The 15,200-nt window shown below is 47.4% G+C and overlaps 1 protein-coding gene across 3 annotated transcripts; it reads left to right on the forward strand.

The window, feature by feature from the left end:
* Positions 1 to 5,896: 5,896 nt before the first annotated feature.
* Positions 5,897 to 14,119, forward strand: RNASEL (ribonuclease L). Of its 3 annotated transcripts, XM_072868807.1 has the most exons (9): positions 5,897 to 6,138; positions 6,867 to 6,928; positions 7,402 to 7,526; positions 7,836 to 9,444; positions 9,809 to 9,897; positions 10,319 to 10,509; positions 10,614 to 10,731; positions 11,527 to 11,648; positions 12,774 to 14,119. In XM_072868807.1, the coding sequence occupies exons 4-9, from the start codon at positions 7,995 to 7,997 to the stop codon at positions 12,907 to 12,909; spliced, it is 2,106 nt and encodes a 701-aa protein (XP_072724908.1). In that variant the 5' UTR covers positions 5,897 to 6,138; positions 6,867 to 6,928; positions 7,402 to 7,526; positions 7,836 to 7,994; the 3' UTR covers positions 12,910 to 14,119. The 3 variants fall into 3 exon arrangements, 2 of the variants coding, with proteins under 2 accessions (XP_072724908.1, XP_072724907.1); XR_012043569.1 differs by lacking the exon at positions 6,867 to 6,928 and having other exon boundaries at positions 11,527 to 11,909; positions 12,774 to 12,911; XM_072868806.1 differs by lacking the exon at positions 6,867 to 6,928.
* Positions 14,120 to 15,200: the final 1,081 nt, after the last annotated feature.

Raw genomic sequence — 15,200 nt, forward strand, 5'->3', positions numbered from 1 at the left:
CTCTGACCTGCAGCATCAGCCGCCGGCTGCAGAGCCAGCACGGGAGCCTGCAATTCCTGCAGTGCCCGGGGCAACTGCCCCAGACCTGCCTGCAGGGTTTTCTCCATGAGAGAATGGCCAGAATAAAAGCCTAAAGACTATGGGGCATCTTCAGCCAGAGGCACCCTGCGACTGCCTTCTCCTGATCCTGAGATCCTTATTCTGCTGTTTCCTACTCATGCTCTGTATCAAAGCTTTACTCCTTCTTCCAGTACAGCGTATTCCTAGCAGTGACATTTTTATCCCTTGCTTAAGCTACATGACCTTTAGATTGCACGTAATCTTAGGTCACATGCATAACTTTTTATTACTATTATTGTTATTTATTTTATCATTATTATTATACATATATTTATTAGAAGAGCACTGCTCAAAGCATACACACGTCCCTTGCTCCGAAGAGCTTGTAGATTAAATTATTTTAGATATTGTAGCACTTAGCATGCCTCCCACCTTTTCTGTATAACAACTTGAGAGATATAACATGACCATCGAGCAAGGTACGCGAATAGCAGCAGCAAAAGCTGCAGTCCAGCAGGGCTGCTAGAGGGGTCTAAGGCGGCAGGTTTCCCATGAGCTTCGGAGGACCGTTGATGGCAGTAAAAGGATGCTTTGCAGTCCGTGCTGTTTCCTTTCTCCCCTTAAAGATGTGGATAGCATCTCAGCATGTAAACTAGCAGCTTGTCCTAGACAGAATAGCAATGTAAAACAGGCACTTTGGTGAGTGATCCTATTGAAAACTTATCTTTTACACATGGGAGAGAAAACCTGGGGCTTTCCCCGGTTTAAAATTGGGCTTGGTGTTCCCTTGGCCGGTGAAACCAGTCTGCAGCCACAGCACTTTACCAGAAACCCAGGGAGCCAAGCAAAACAGTGATGTGTTCAATTCAGTGTTGTGAGCAATGTGTTCAATTCAGTTCAATTCGATGTGTTGAATTCAGTGTCTCGGGGGGTGGCAGGACATTTCATCAGCTCAGACCTGTGGGGTGAGCTCTTTGGAGAGCCCCACTGAGCAGGGATTTCTGGGTCCTGCAGCCACCCTGGAAAGCTGTGGAACTTGTTTGGCAGCAACGGTGCCAGCAGCCTCGTGGGTGGGTGATGGGGAGCCCACCAGTGTCCTGTGCTGGGTCATGGAATGTGCCACCAGCATTGTTTCCTATTGATACAGCCTGGGGCTGCCACATGTACCTCCATTTATCCCTAAAGACCAAACCTGGAGGTCCTTGTCCCGCTGGTACTCACTCCTTGCCGAGGGAACCATCTTTTGTCCCCCCCAGCATCAGCTGGAGCACAGGATCGCTCAGGCTTTTCGCAGCTGTTTGAGCAGAGCAAGGGACTGAGAACCAGTTTGGGGACGTTATTCTGAGTCCTCTTCCACTTTCCCCATCCCGGTTCTACCTCTGAGCCTCAGTGGGTCCCGGCTGCGTTTACAGGGAGACTTTAGCTGTTTTCTTATTTATTATTTATTTTTACAACTGGAACCACCTTCGTTGTGTTACTGAAGTGAATGACGCACAATGGTCTGTTTTCATTACTAACACAATATTGTCATTATAAAATAACATGTAAAGAGGAAAATACTGTGACAACAATGGTTTTTTTTTGGTTGTGGGCTTTCAATTAATTTTTACATTCTTATTTTGGGTGACTTGCAAGGCATACTAAAGAAAGCTGCTTGTGTTGGATGGCTCAAGGGGCATTTACAGTCGCTTTAAAAGTTGCAATGTCAGGAACAGAAAAGGAAGGAGAAGACTTGTGAAGAGTAAAGCTTAATGGTATTTGGCTTATTGAAGAGAACTGAACAGTTCACAGCAAGAATGAAAGCAGAAGTTAAGTTTTTAATATATTAATTGCCAGGGTGTTCAGTACTGTTTGTGTTGCCATTTTCTGAGCACTTTACAGGACTGCAGTTCCCAAACCCTATTTAATATCAGTAAGACACTGTTGTCTTAAAAGCACAGGAAGAGTCAAGTTAGGGCTGCTGTTTGCAAAAACTGCTTTTGAGTTGCTGTCATAAATAATATTTGATTTTTATTGATAACTCAGCTGATGATTGAATTAATTTACAAGGAGGGAAGTACCTGGCTCTAGAGGAGATATTAGAAAACATCCTACCTCTGTTGCAGCATGTGCTGTCTCTGAGGTCTGAGCAGTCCCCTGTGTCCCTACAGGATGCTTTGGGAGGGCAGAGTGGGGTGCATGGTGTGTGCACCTCCAGGGACCGCGGGAACACTGGAGGGCTGCCTGCGGCACAAGTGATGCAGGGAGGGGAGCATCCAAGTGTAGCGCAGAGATGCTAATGCTCCGAATAAAAAAAACAAACAAAACATGTTTTGAAGTTGTCTTCTTTCCATTTATTGTGTGTTTTGGACGCCAAAATTAACTGGCCTGCGTCAGCAGAGGAGAGTGTGAGTGGACTGCCAAGGAGGAGCTGGCATCACAGGTGACTAACTCAGGAGCACTTAGGTCCCAAGGTATTACTATTAGCACAAGCCAGCCTCTGCCATTAAAAAGCCTTTTACGAGCAGCTGCGTCTGTAACAACACCTTATGTCTCTTCCAATACAGCCATGCAGAGTCCAAGGATCGTCGTTCTTTATAAAATACATCAACTCTTCTCCATCCCTATTCCCTACAGTTGTCATCCACCTAACCGGAGGAAGGCAGTTTAAACTTTCCCTTATCTTTTATTCATTGTTTCATTAAGCGTGGCCTTGTCTTACAAGACAGGCGGTTCAGAATCACAGCAGTCTACATGTATACATGATCTTAGTGCATGTCAGAGGGAAGAAATGAGCTGAAGGGCATCTAGGAAGTATTTCAATTATCTGGCATGAAAGGCTTGGTGAGAGCAGCAAAACAGTCTAGAAGCAGATAGAAACAAAATGGTGATTTTTTTTTTTTAACTGCAGCTTCTAACTGAAAAAAATGAATATTTTGTCTTGCATACCTTGAAGTTAATTTAAAACTGATTCTTCATTTAAAAAATATTTAAATTGGCCAACAAAGAAGTAAGAAAGATTTAGAATGGAAATCTTTTTGAGCTTTCTTTAGAAAGAAATTTGGGGCTGCATCCATTCTTGATGCACCGTGCATGGAAATGGATGGCCCAGCTGAGTCTTAGCCTCAGCGGTAGTGCTTAGACTTCACAGCTGATACCGGAGTATCCCATTTGCAGCATAGTTTCATCTCTACAAGTCTGAGATGCTTCCCAAAGAGAAAACTTGGTCAATGAAACCACGCTTGCATCCAGTGTGCCCTCCATAATTGCTGGCAAAACCCAGTGGTAATATAACAAAACCTTTAAAGCCTTGGGAGGATAAAAAAGCACCATCCCACAAAACCATGTTGAGAAAGAGGAGCTGAAGCTTCCCGCGACCGCCTTTGGGCACGGCCGGCTGTGATTGCTTCCAATAAACCACGACCGAAGTTTCCCAGGGCAGAGGCTGCGAATTTGGAAGCAGCAGAGAAGATTTGCGCTCCGGGGAGCAAATGTGGGGGCTGGTGCTGGCCCCCCCGGGCATGACACATACTTGTTCCAGGGCCAGGTTTCCATGAGCCGAGTTGGGGGGGTGGATTTATTTGGTGGAAAAAAACACCCGTTTCCCTCTGCCCTGGGACCCAGCATGTTCCCAGCAGCAGCTCGGTGGGGTGGCACTGCCGCTCAGCCACCCTGCCTCCTCCTGCGGCTGGGGATCCCCACTCCGGCAGGACCAAGCAGCCTTAGGGCATGTACATACATGCACAAGAGGCCCCACGAAGACACATATTTGGGCAGGTGGATATGCATGTATAGGTGTATGGATGCTGAGCTTTCTGTTGCATGCACCACAATGGATACACATGCATAACACCACACATACGCAGGCAAATTCGTATGTGTTTGCACGTGCATGTGTGTACATCCATGTTTGGTTTTTTTTTTAAGACAGTCAGGGACACAGTGCCCTGCCCTGCTCGGTGAGGTCCCTGCCTTGCCTTGCTGTTGCTCTCACCGCTTCTTCCCAGTCCATTCCTGCTGGCAGATATACTGGTCTGGTTTTGTGGTGATGAGGATTGAGCAGCAGTCTAAAAAGGTAGCAAATGTGGATTAAAAAAAAGTAAAAATACTCTGTGGTAAAGTGAAATGTGGTTGATGCTCCTGCATGGACAGCATCACCTGTCAGTGTCTAAATCGCATCCTTCTGTAGACTATTTTCCAGGGCTGTGTTCCAACACTGCAAGTCACATTAGTGTGGCCAAGCATATAAACCCTGGGACATTCCCATTTGGAAATATAATAAGGAAGCAAGTACAGGGAACATGAAGAAAAAAGCCATCCTACTATTCATAGCTACTTTAAAAATTATTTTGACTTTGGCAGGCAGTTTTTGTTGCCGCATTTTAGCTCATGTTTATTTGTGGCTGGTGGCCGGGGTGTGGATGCTCGGAGATGTTATCTCGGGGGAAGGGTTGCAAAACGGGTGTAGCTCCATCAGGGTGGAGAAAAAGGAAGATTTGCTTAATTGTGTCCTCGATTTCCCTGATGCCTGTGTCTCTGCAGCTCATCTCCTGAGTCCCTGTGTGTGTGGGGGCAAATAAGGACTCTGCAGAAGTGCAAATACAGCAGGAACTACATAGCCCAGAGGCTACACGAATGGTTGTGGAGAGGAGCCCCGTGACTCCCATGCCTCAGAAAACCTTTGAGGCTCTTCTATTCCCCATAAACTGCCTGTCATATAGTCTGAGAGTCTGAACTTACACTGTTGTGTATAACTCTACGGAAAGCAATTTGGATCAGGGATGAGAGGCAGGGAAAGCATTACCAGCAAATCCTTCTTTGCTGGCATACAGGCACAGGATACTTCTGCCACAGCCCTGCTGGTTGCAAACACCTTACTCCTAGCATCCTAGGGTTTGGGTTCCTACCATCCTAGGATTTTTCATCTTCCCACCATAAGATAATGAACTACTTCAATTAAATCAGCAAGCTGAAAAAGGCTATTTTATTTGGGTGGCTAGGTGATGTGGTATTGTTATGTATTTTAACATTGACTTTTTTTTTAATGTCTTTATTGTTGGCTCTGAGCCTGTGATGTGCCCCTGCTCTGCTTGTCTCTTTTCCAGCCTGCAAATGGGAAGCTGAACACTGGCAGCTAGAGCCCCAGCTCTGGTCAAACTGGGAGAGATGCTGTCAGTTCAGCAGTTTTCTGTGAATTAAAATGGGATCTTGACAGCGATGCGAGATTGTTCCTTGAGTTTTCGTGGTCTTTGTCCCTGTGGGGCTGTGTCAAGGTCTCCTGTGGCAACACAATCTCTGTGAAACTGCATCCAGAGACCACGGGATGTTCCCAGACCCTGCGGATGTGCTGCATGCCATGGAAAGCAGGATGCTCGATATGACAGTTAGGTACAAAGATGCGACACCTGCATAGGCGGAGCTTTGCAGAGCATTTGTGAATGCATTTGTGAATGCTGGCATGCAGATGCGAGCAAGCAATACAGGGTACATAAAGATTTGGATATGCATGTAAAACACGTGCAGGACTGCATCCATGCACCCCTTTATGCTGCATCCATGCACTCCTGAATGCTCTTCTGCATTCACGCCCTCGTGTTTGCATCCAGCCCTGTGTCTATGCACATATGCAGATGCCCAATTTGTGCATGGAACAACGTACTGCGGAAAGCCAGGCGAGAATTAATTGATGTGGTTTCAGCTTCATTTCAAGCGTGGTCTGAATCTTGCAGCTGGCGTGCTTCTACGGAGGTGGCTGGGGAGGTTGCGTGGGCTCTGGACGCTGCTGAGCTCATCTTCTGTTATAGGGCAGTGGGGGAAACTGGGTGGCACGTCACATCCTGGGTACGTTCGCGTATTTCCTGCGCTCGCTTTGCAGGCGGAGAGGAAGGGCTGGTGGGCTGGGCTCCCTCGGGCAGCACGGTGTTGGCACGGAGCTGCCTGCACGGAGGCTGGTGCCTGGGCACGGGCAGCTGCCTGCTCGCCAGCGGCGGTGCGCTGAGGAACGGCCGGCTGTGGCATAAATGGACCTGGATCTCAGCGTTCCCTGGGTGAAATTTAGCAGCGTGGCTAGTTTCCTCATGTGGATGGATTTACCAAAAGGTGAGGAAAAGCTTGATGTAAAAAAAAACCAACCAACCCAAACTCCCCCCCCCCCCCCAAAAAAAAAAAAACCCCAAACCCCTGCCCCCCCCCAGCCCCCAAACCCCAGCACTGGTGCATTTAATGTCTCTGTGCCTTCAGCTCCTGAACTGCTGCTGAGCATGTTTGTAAACGTGTGTTCAACTGTATGGGGAGAGCACTTTGCTCACGACCTCTCTGCTGTGTGCTGAAAAAAAAAAGTCACCAAACACCCCCCAAAAACCCCAGTATCCCCCTGCAAGTGGATAAAATGCTTCCAGGGCTGCTCCTTCCTGGGAGGGGAGAGCATCTACTTGCAGGCTTTGCTGGGAAGCAGCAGTGAAGAGCAGCAGCTGGAGAAAAGCTGCTCCCGGGCTTTGAAGGCATTTTAAGCAGCGGCCGGGTTTCTGGCCGGGCAGAGGGACCCCTTCCTCGCCTTCCCGTGGTGGGTGGTGGTGGGTGATGCCGGGCAGGGTTGCGTGGCTCTGCAGGGTTGCATGGCCTGGCAGGGTTGCATGGCTTGGCATGTCGGCTGGCACCCGTGATGCGCAGCCGCGAAGTGGCTCCTGGCCGAAAGCCAGAGGGATGGGACGGAGATGTTTAAACATTTCCTTGGGTAGGGTGTGCTTGTGGCTCTGCTGCTCGGCAGAGGAGGAGGAAGGTATGCAGCCCCTGCCTTCCCCCTCCCTGAGCTTCTGCCTTCCTGACAGGGGTGAGGAGTTTGAGCCCCACTGTGCTCAGGGGATGCTGTACTGCTTTTCCAGACAGGAAAGTAAGATTTTAATTTTTTATATGTGGCAAAAGGCATAGAAGTTACTACAAGGAAATGAAATGCATCTAAATCAATGAAATAGGGTATTCATTTCTGGCTTGGGAGGGGGGAGAAACCATCCTAAAGTGGTCCTTCCCTTTCCTGAGGGTAAATTCATGTGAATTTATGCTTTGGCTTTATACCTTAAGACCTCTCTGTCTCTTTTCTGATTTGCTTAGATAACGTATTCACAGTCCAGCTTGTCAGATGGTGACTCCTGAAAGTGCCGGTCACTTTGACCAGCCTTTGCAGTCAGGAAAATGGGTATTGGGGCTTGAGCTTTCCTGGATACTAGATAGATATAGGTAGGTCAAGTCCTACCTGATTAACCTCTTAATGTTGTGAAAAGCTTAGGAAAGGCTTCTGGTCAGGTAGGGTCTCCTAATTGCCTATGGAGGCAGGAGGGATTAAGGTTGGCTCTCTGTCTATTCCAGGTATCGGATCAGGGACTTCCCGGGACGGTGTGTGTGGCTGCCATCCAAAACTGAAGGGGAGTGCCCATTTCTGACTGCCTGCTGTGTTCTCCACCTGAAAACATCACCGGGGGCCGATTTACTAGGTAAACTGTAGACCTGAAATAACATTTATAGCAAGAACATCCTGGGTTCTCCCCCATCCCCTCACCCAGACACCCCAGCCCCAGGGGACGCCTGTCTGGGCTGCGATTAGTGCTGAGACCAGGCAAGGAAACCTGATGGGTGCGTATGTCTGGGTAAGTGCTGAAGTCATGCTTCTCACCAGGCCTTAGCTCTCAGCTGGCACTGGCATTGCTGTCCTTAGTTGCCCCTCACACAGATCTGAAGGACATCAAACGTAAATGGCAAGGTTTCACAGTCTAATAAAACAAGATTTTCTGTTTATTAATTAGGTGAAGACCATGAAGCCCTTAAAATAGCAGCCTATCCTACCTAGCGCGTTTCATCAGCCACCACGAAGGCACTGAGCATTGCACCTCTCCCATCGTTCAGTGGGATCCCTGGGCTCAGGTGAGGAACATCAGAGGTACAGAGCCCTCCCTCTGACCATCATGGAGCCCACAGCTCACAGCCAACAGGAGGCATCTACCCCTTGCAGCACGGAGACAGCAGAAGACCTTACCTCTATGTTAAATGCTGCTGTGAGGGACAGTAATGTAGAAGATGTGCTGGAGGTGCTAGAGAAAGGGGCAGATGTGAACTCCAAAGCAGAAAGTGGCTGGACACCACTGCAGAGCGCAGTGCAAGCCAACAATGAGGACCTGGTCCGGCTTCTGCTGGACAAGGGTGCTTGCCCACATGCCAGGAAGGACAACGGTGGCACTGCATTTACTGAGGCAGCTATAGTGGGAAATGTAAATATACTGCAGCTCCTCCTTGATCGTGGGTTAAATATTAATGACCATGACGACAACGGCTTCACAGCTTTCATGGAAGCTGCATGGTATGGGAAGAAGGAAGCCCTGGAATTCCTGTATAGCAAAGGAGCAAATGTGAATTTGAGGAGGGCAGTTAGTGAGGAGAAAGCGAAATTGCATAAAGGAGGTGCAACAGCACTGATGGATGCTTGTAGGAAGGGCCACTTCTTGGTTGTAAAAACTCTTGTCCAAGAGATGGGGGCTGATGTGAACATTCGTGACAACAAAGATAGGAATGCCTTGATCCATGCCCTCAAGCAGGGTTGTACCAAGGAAAGATACGAGTCAGCTGTCTCCATAGGCTGTTTCCTGCTGGACTGCCGTGTTGATGTGAACAGCAAAGATGAATGTGGGAAAACTGCCCTCATCCTAGCTGTTGAAATGCAGAGCCCAGATTTGGTGAAAGCTTTATTGGAGAAGGGTGAAATAGATATTGATGATGCAGATGAGGAGGGCAACACAGCACTGATGGTGGCTGTAGAGAAAAATGATTACAATATAGCAAAGTTGTTGTGTGAAAAAGGAGCAAGGACTGATGTTGGGAACCTTATCGCTGTTGCGAATAGGAACCGTGCTCATAACATGGCACGTCTTCTTCGCCAGTATAATGCCAGGTTTGTTCCAGAAACCCTCACAGACTGGGAGCCAAACAGCAAACGCTGGAGGGACCAGCTGAAAAAACTGTATAAAATATATCGCCCTACGATTGGCAAACTGAAGACATTTCAGTACATCCAGCAGAGAATTCAGAACACTTCGCAGGGTGGCATCTACCTGGGGCTCCACGGTGGGATGGAGGTAGCAGTAAGAATAAGACGCAGTACAGAGGGTGACAAAGAGAAAAGGTTCTTTGAACAATGTGGTAACTGTGAACATCTACTGAAGCTGTTCCAGTTTGAGAAGGCAGAAGGCTACATGTACTTGTGCTTCCCCCTCTGGGAGAAAAACCTTGAAGAACATCTGCAGGAACCAGAAGACCAAATGGATTACAAAGATGCTCTGAGGATGATCTTCCAGGCAGTGAGAGAGCTGCACTCCCTCGGATTTGCTCACCAGAATCTGCATCCCAGCAACTTTTTCATAGGTTATCTTTTGCTTTCTCAATGTTTTAATTTTGCTGTCCTGTTGCCTGTAGTTTAGAGAAGAAGATGCTTCATAGCTGTCTGTAAAAAAACAGATGTCTTTATGCAGAATGGGTTGTCTGTGGCATTAGCTCTCCTCTTTGAATAAGTATAGATATGTTCACAGACAGCCACAGAGGAGTCAACAGAACAGCTTTACATGTCTCATTAGATCTGCCCGCCTTTCCAGGGCTTTGCAGGCAGATCAACCCAGAGCAGATCTCTTCAGAGATTTGTTTTCTTAAGAAGGGGCCATCCAGAAGTCAGTGACACACTGTATCAAGGTTTTCCACCATTATTTGTTAACAATTTCTCTTATTTCCTCAGATTTAGGTGGCAAAATTTACTTGGCGGACTTTGATAATAAAAGAAAGTTGATTGAAGGCAAAAAAGAACTTGTAAACTCAGATTTAGAGGTAACTTCCCTGCGAATCAATGTATGGTTTCAAATTTCAGGTTCTCTCTGATATTTTCTGTTGCTGTGAGTCCTAGGGGAAGCTTTTCTGCATCCTCAACTAGAAAACACCTTGATTTTTCGGGAAAGCCCATATAACAATAGATGCTGCATAAGAATGATAGTGATTAGGATGCAAGGCTGTGGCTGGTGCTGGGATATCCACAGATACCCTGTGAGCATGATTATGGTGCCTGTCTCCTTTGTCTTTGTGCACACAGCTTCAAAGTTTGTGGTTTTGTGTATTTGTGTACTTCTGCACACCTATAGGTGCATGTATGTGTTCCCATACGCAGTCTGCTCATTTAGGAATACCAGTCCTCTTCCATTTGGTAAGAAGTTTCATGCATCTGGCACATGAGCAGTGATGTGTTTCTTTGCAGGACCTCAGCAGGCTCGTGCTGTATGTTTTAAAAGGGGGTAGGAAGCCCCTTCAGCAAGTTAGTACCAAGGATTTGGCTGCTGATTCTCCAGATTACCAGGAGGCTCTGGACCTCGTAAGTAGCCTGCTCTCTCATGATGAACGAGGCTTGGAAGGTTTGAGCAAACATCCATATTTCTGGAGCAAACAGACGTAAGTCCTGGGAGTACAAAGGAAAAGCTTTTGGTACAGAATGTGCCTGTAGTGCTGGCAAAAGTGATGTCTTGTTGCAGCTAACGAAGCTCCTCGTTCCACAGCAGGTTCAAGTTCCTGAAAAGTATATGGAATAAAATCAAAGATCTCAGCAACCGAAAAGCTGTCTTTCAAGCTCCTAATGCTACTGAAAGTTTTCCTTACCCATTGTGGACCGAGCAGGTAATCCTCTTCTCTTTGGATGGATACAAGGTTTGAGGTAGAGTTTCAGGCAGAAGCTTTTCCTGAGTGTTTCACAGGCCCTGTTTAAAACTGTAAGTGGAAAAAGTAGCCCCACAGAAGTACAGATAACTGGGGGAAACAATTAAATCTAAGTCTTGTAGTCAAAATACACCAGACTAAAGACATTGATGCTAAAGGGAGCTTCTGTTGACTGCGGTGGTAGTAGGGGATGGTTGTTATAGAATTAGCTGGCAAATCTTCAAGGGTGTTTATTGGTCACCCCTTAAGACAAGGACCTCTGGCCCTTGTTGCTAGCAAATTTCTGGCAAAAGTGTTTTGTTAGATTGGCTCAAAAGCAGTGAGACCAGGCCTGCTTTTGCAGGTAGCATCCTGGAAAGACATTCTGCATTGTTTCAGATGAGACAGTCTCAGTTCAGCATGGCAGTCTGTGTGGCCCTCTCAACAGTGGCACAGTTGAATCAAGACTCCTGAGTCCCTTCTGCCCTCCAGGCATGCATGAAAATCTCCTGTGCCATGTTGGCAGTCCTAATATGAATGTCATGTGTTGGCAAGGCAGGAGAGAAAACACTTAGCATAATCAGGGGGTCTGTATGGCACATGCCCTGCAGAGTGAACTTTTCTGCTCATGTTGGGAAATATGCTTTCAAGAGTCACAAGACTTACCCGTGCAAGATGATGTCCCTGCAGATCTGCAGCAGCTGCGGTGAGTGGAGGCAGATGTGCTGCTTTCGTGGTGTGTGAAAGGCAGAGAATAACCTATGTGCTTTTTTTCAGATTGACAAAGATGTTCTGAATATCATGGAAAATCCTAGGAAAGGAAGACTATTCAAATATAGCAACGATGTCACTGACCTACTGAGGCTCATCAGAAACCTGGATGAACACCCAAATATCGGGTACACGTTCACATCTTTGCCCCTGCCACAGTAGCATTGCAGGGAGCATCTGGGTATCTGCGAGCGTCAGTGAGTTTAAGAGCAAAATCTTCTTCAGATGGTTTTCCAGAAGAGTGAACACAACCAGGGTGTGGGAGATAGCTGCTCTAATGAGATGAGCTTTAATGGACTATCTCCTCTGGCAGCGCAATAGCGTGTGAAAGATTGTGCCTCACGGCAGCAAGCAGTCTGGAGTCAGCCCTCAAAATCACCTTCCTGGGGGTAAGAAAAGGAAGTTAGCTCACAGGATTAGACCTCAGATTTTGAAGCAAAATCTGACTCCTAGATCATCTCCCACATCACTCCCAGAACATTCTCAACCAGAGCCTTCCGCTCCAGAGGGATAGCAGCAGCTTCAGAGAACTGGTGGCAGCTCCCTCTGCACCATTGCCTTTGCAGAGCAGCCTGTGGGGTGGAGAGGTGTCTGACAGCTAAGGCAGGTCATGGCTCTACAGCAGAGGACACCGTGAATGTGTCCTCCTGGGCTGTTATTTTTGCTGAAGACTGGTGTTTCTTGCCATAACTCCAGAATGGTTTTTAGATCACTCTTAAATATTTTATACCTTTGACCTTTAGATCACTCTTAAAAAAAAAAACCTTTGAAAAGCCTCCTTATCTACCTTGCTAGTATTTCCAAAGTGCTGATGTTTACTCTGCTGAAGTGCTTTGAGATACAGATCAGGAAGCACCGGTCCTGTTACAAGATCCTGTTAGGAGGTCTTGACTCCTAAAGAGCTGCCAGAGTCTCCAATCCTCTATAGTCATGGGTGCTTACATGTGAGGTTAGAGGTGGTGTTAGCTCCTAGTGATGGTTGCACTGAGGCCGGTGGCCAGCACCGCTCTTCAGTGAAGATGCGGGTGGGATTAGGCAGATGGAGGTGCTGGAGGAATAGTGGAAAAAATGGATTGAGGAGCTTAGGGAAGGTACAGAAAAGTTGCAGCTCAAGGATTTCTTGGGAAACCTTCCTGTGTTATCAGAAAGCCTCTGGAATGGCTTTTTCTCTGCAAGGGAGGAACCAGGACATCCTGGACACTTGACTCCTTGGGCAAGCTTTAAAAATCCATTTTGGTTTTGTTCTCTTTCAGTATCAGCAACAGAATAGGAGACCATGCTGAATATTTCTTGAAGCTTTTTCCAGCACTTACCATTTACGTCTATAACAGTTTACGCCAGAATCCTGAATACAGTCACTTTGCAGACGTTCAGGACCCTTCTCTGTAGGATGTCATTGCCTCATATCCCATGTCTGAACCCACCATCGCTGCCTCCTTTTATTCCGTTTCTTCATCTGCAAAAGAGTTGAAGAAAGTGGGTAAGGAGATGGGAGAGAGCACATGCAGGGACAGAGCATGGAGGACTTAGACCTCCAATGAAAGATGCTTCAGAAGTGTTCAGTGTAACAACCACGGGCTTTGAAGAGGAACCAAGCTGAGTGCCAGCCCAGGTCCCCCTTGACGACCTCTGTCCCTCTGGGCTTACCCATCTCTGTGAGGTGGAGATCAAGGCCCTGATCCTTATGGAGAACAAGGAGATGTGGGACAGCCCCCGTATACCCAATGCATCTGGGAGGCAGGAGAAGAGCTCAGCCATTGCCAGACAACATGGGACTCTCTGATAAAGGAAAAGGAGCTCGAGCTCTCTGCTATGGCAAATTTTCCCTACAGCTTGCACTGATGAGCTGCTCATCTATCCCTAGAAAGACAGGGATTCTCTCTTTTCAGTCTTTTTGAAACACAACAGCCAGAAAATGAGATGCCTAGGCAATGGTCTGGCTGCAGACCTGCCCTTGGCCCCTTATCCCTCTGATCTGGTAGAGGCATACTCAGGCCAGCCTGCTGGGACCTGAAGGACTTCTTTTGGGGGACACAGGAGATGTTTCCATGAGGAACAGATGTAAGGAGCACGATTCCACAAAACTCTGCTACCATGAGTAGTCCTGGCTCACCTGAAAAAGGTCACTGACATCAAAGGGACTGCAGGGGCCGGTTCCTCCTCGAAAGGACAAGCTCTGCCATGGCAGGTTGGGTCTGCAAGGCAAGGCTACGCACAAGCACTCCCTGTCTCCAAAACAGTGCTGCTGCTGGTGTATCACTGTCTTCCTGCCAGACTTGGCTCCCTTGCACAGAGCTGGTGCCCATACAACCATAGCATGCAGCCAGCTCAGAGCTTTGATATTGGAGGCTGGGTGGCACAAACCCATTTCTGAAATCCTGCATGTGTGTAGGATTTCAGAAATGCAATGTGTGTCTGATTGTCCAAGGGCTTGCTTGTTTCTCAGCTAACGCTCTGATTTGCACGATGATTATATGTTGCTTACAAAAATATTTTTCAGCTATTGAAAAGATTTTTAATTTTTTTCAAACTGAGATTGTTATTCTTTCAATTAGCCTGTGGAGAACCAAACTTGGAATAAACTTGCCTGGAAAACTGACTCTTACTACACTCATTTATGAATGAGGTCCCCCATCCCCTCTGCACAGAAAGAGATAGTCTGCAGCACTATGAAACACCCAAAAGGCTGGGATTTTTGGCCTTCCTGTAGAAGTTCCTCTTGGTTGTTTAGGTAAGGTGGTGGATGGTTTTGTCACTGCTCAGATTAATTGTTTCTGGCCCATATGGGTGTCTGATGGGAAAAGATGTTGGGAAGTACTGAAGGCTTCCTGTCCTTGGAAGCAAGCTGTCCCTTGTGAAATAATGGGCTGAATGGTGGGGGTTTTTGCCTTGTTTTTGTGGAGTGAGGGTGAGGATTTCATGGATGAGTTGAGGTGCGAAGATGAGCATCAGTAATAAATAAATGTAATAAATAAATGTAACAACAAGAAAGCTTGACCATGCAACTGTTAATGAGATGCCATTAGAGAAAATGCAACCAGGAGAATGTCGACTCCTCTTGTGTCAATACTTTTATTTTTTCCTTTCCTCTCTGCTGTTCTTTGTTGTTGTTGTTGTTCTCTGCCTTTCTTGTGCCCAGAAAGCAAGAGGACATCCAGAGATGCGTGTCTGGGTCTCAGCAGCGTGGGGAGCAGGGGTGCTGTGGGGAGCATGGTGGCTCTGTGCTGCAGCAGCACGTTTCTGCTCTTGCACGAGGAGAGGTGAGACTGTGGGCTGGGCTCCTTCAGCATCTTGTAAAAAAAGTCATGTTTCCAGCTTGCTTTGACCTTTGCGTCTTCTTGCATTGCTCTGCTGTTTTGCTAAAGGGCTGTGACTTGGCACCCTTAAAAGGCTGTCGAAAGGCTCCCTGAAAGCAGAGAGCACTCAAGGATGCCCAAACCAGAGCAATGATTAAACCCATGGAAGCTGTAGCTTGTCTCTCTGGGGCAATCAGGCTGCTGGGAAGAATTTCCAGGGAAGGCTGGTGTTGTCTGCAGGGACATGTCCTGCTTTCCGAGAAGCCAGAGGTGCCAGCAGGCTTGTGTCAGAGGAGAAACTTGATCCATGCACGGCATCTGCAAAACTTATTGCTCACAGAGCATCAGGCCACTAGAAGAGGGGGGGATGCAGTACTGGGACCA

Source organism: Ciconia boyciana, chromosome 7 (genome assembly GCF_034638445.1).
Source record: "Ciconia boyciana chromosome 7, ASM3463844v1, whole genome shotgun sequence".
NCBI classification, from domain to species: Eukaryota; Metazoa; Chordata; class Aves; order Ciconiiformes; family Ciconiidae; genus Ciconia; species Ciconia boyciana.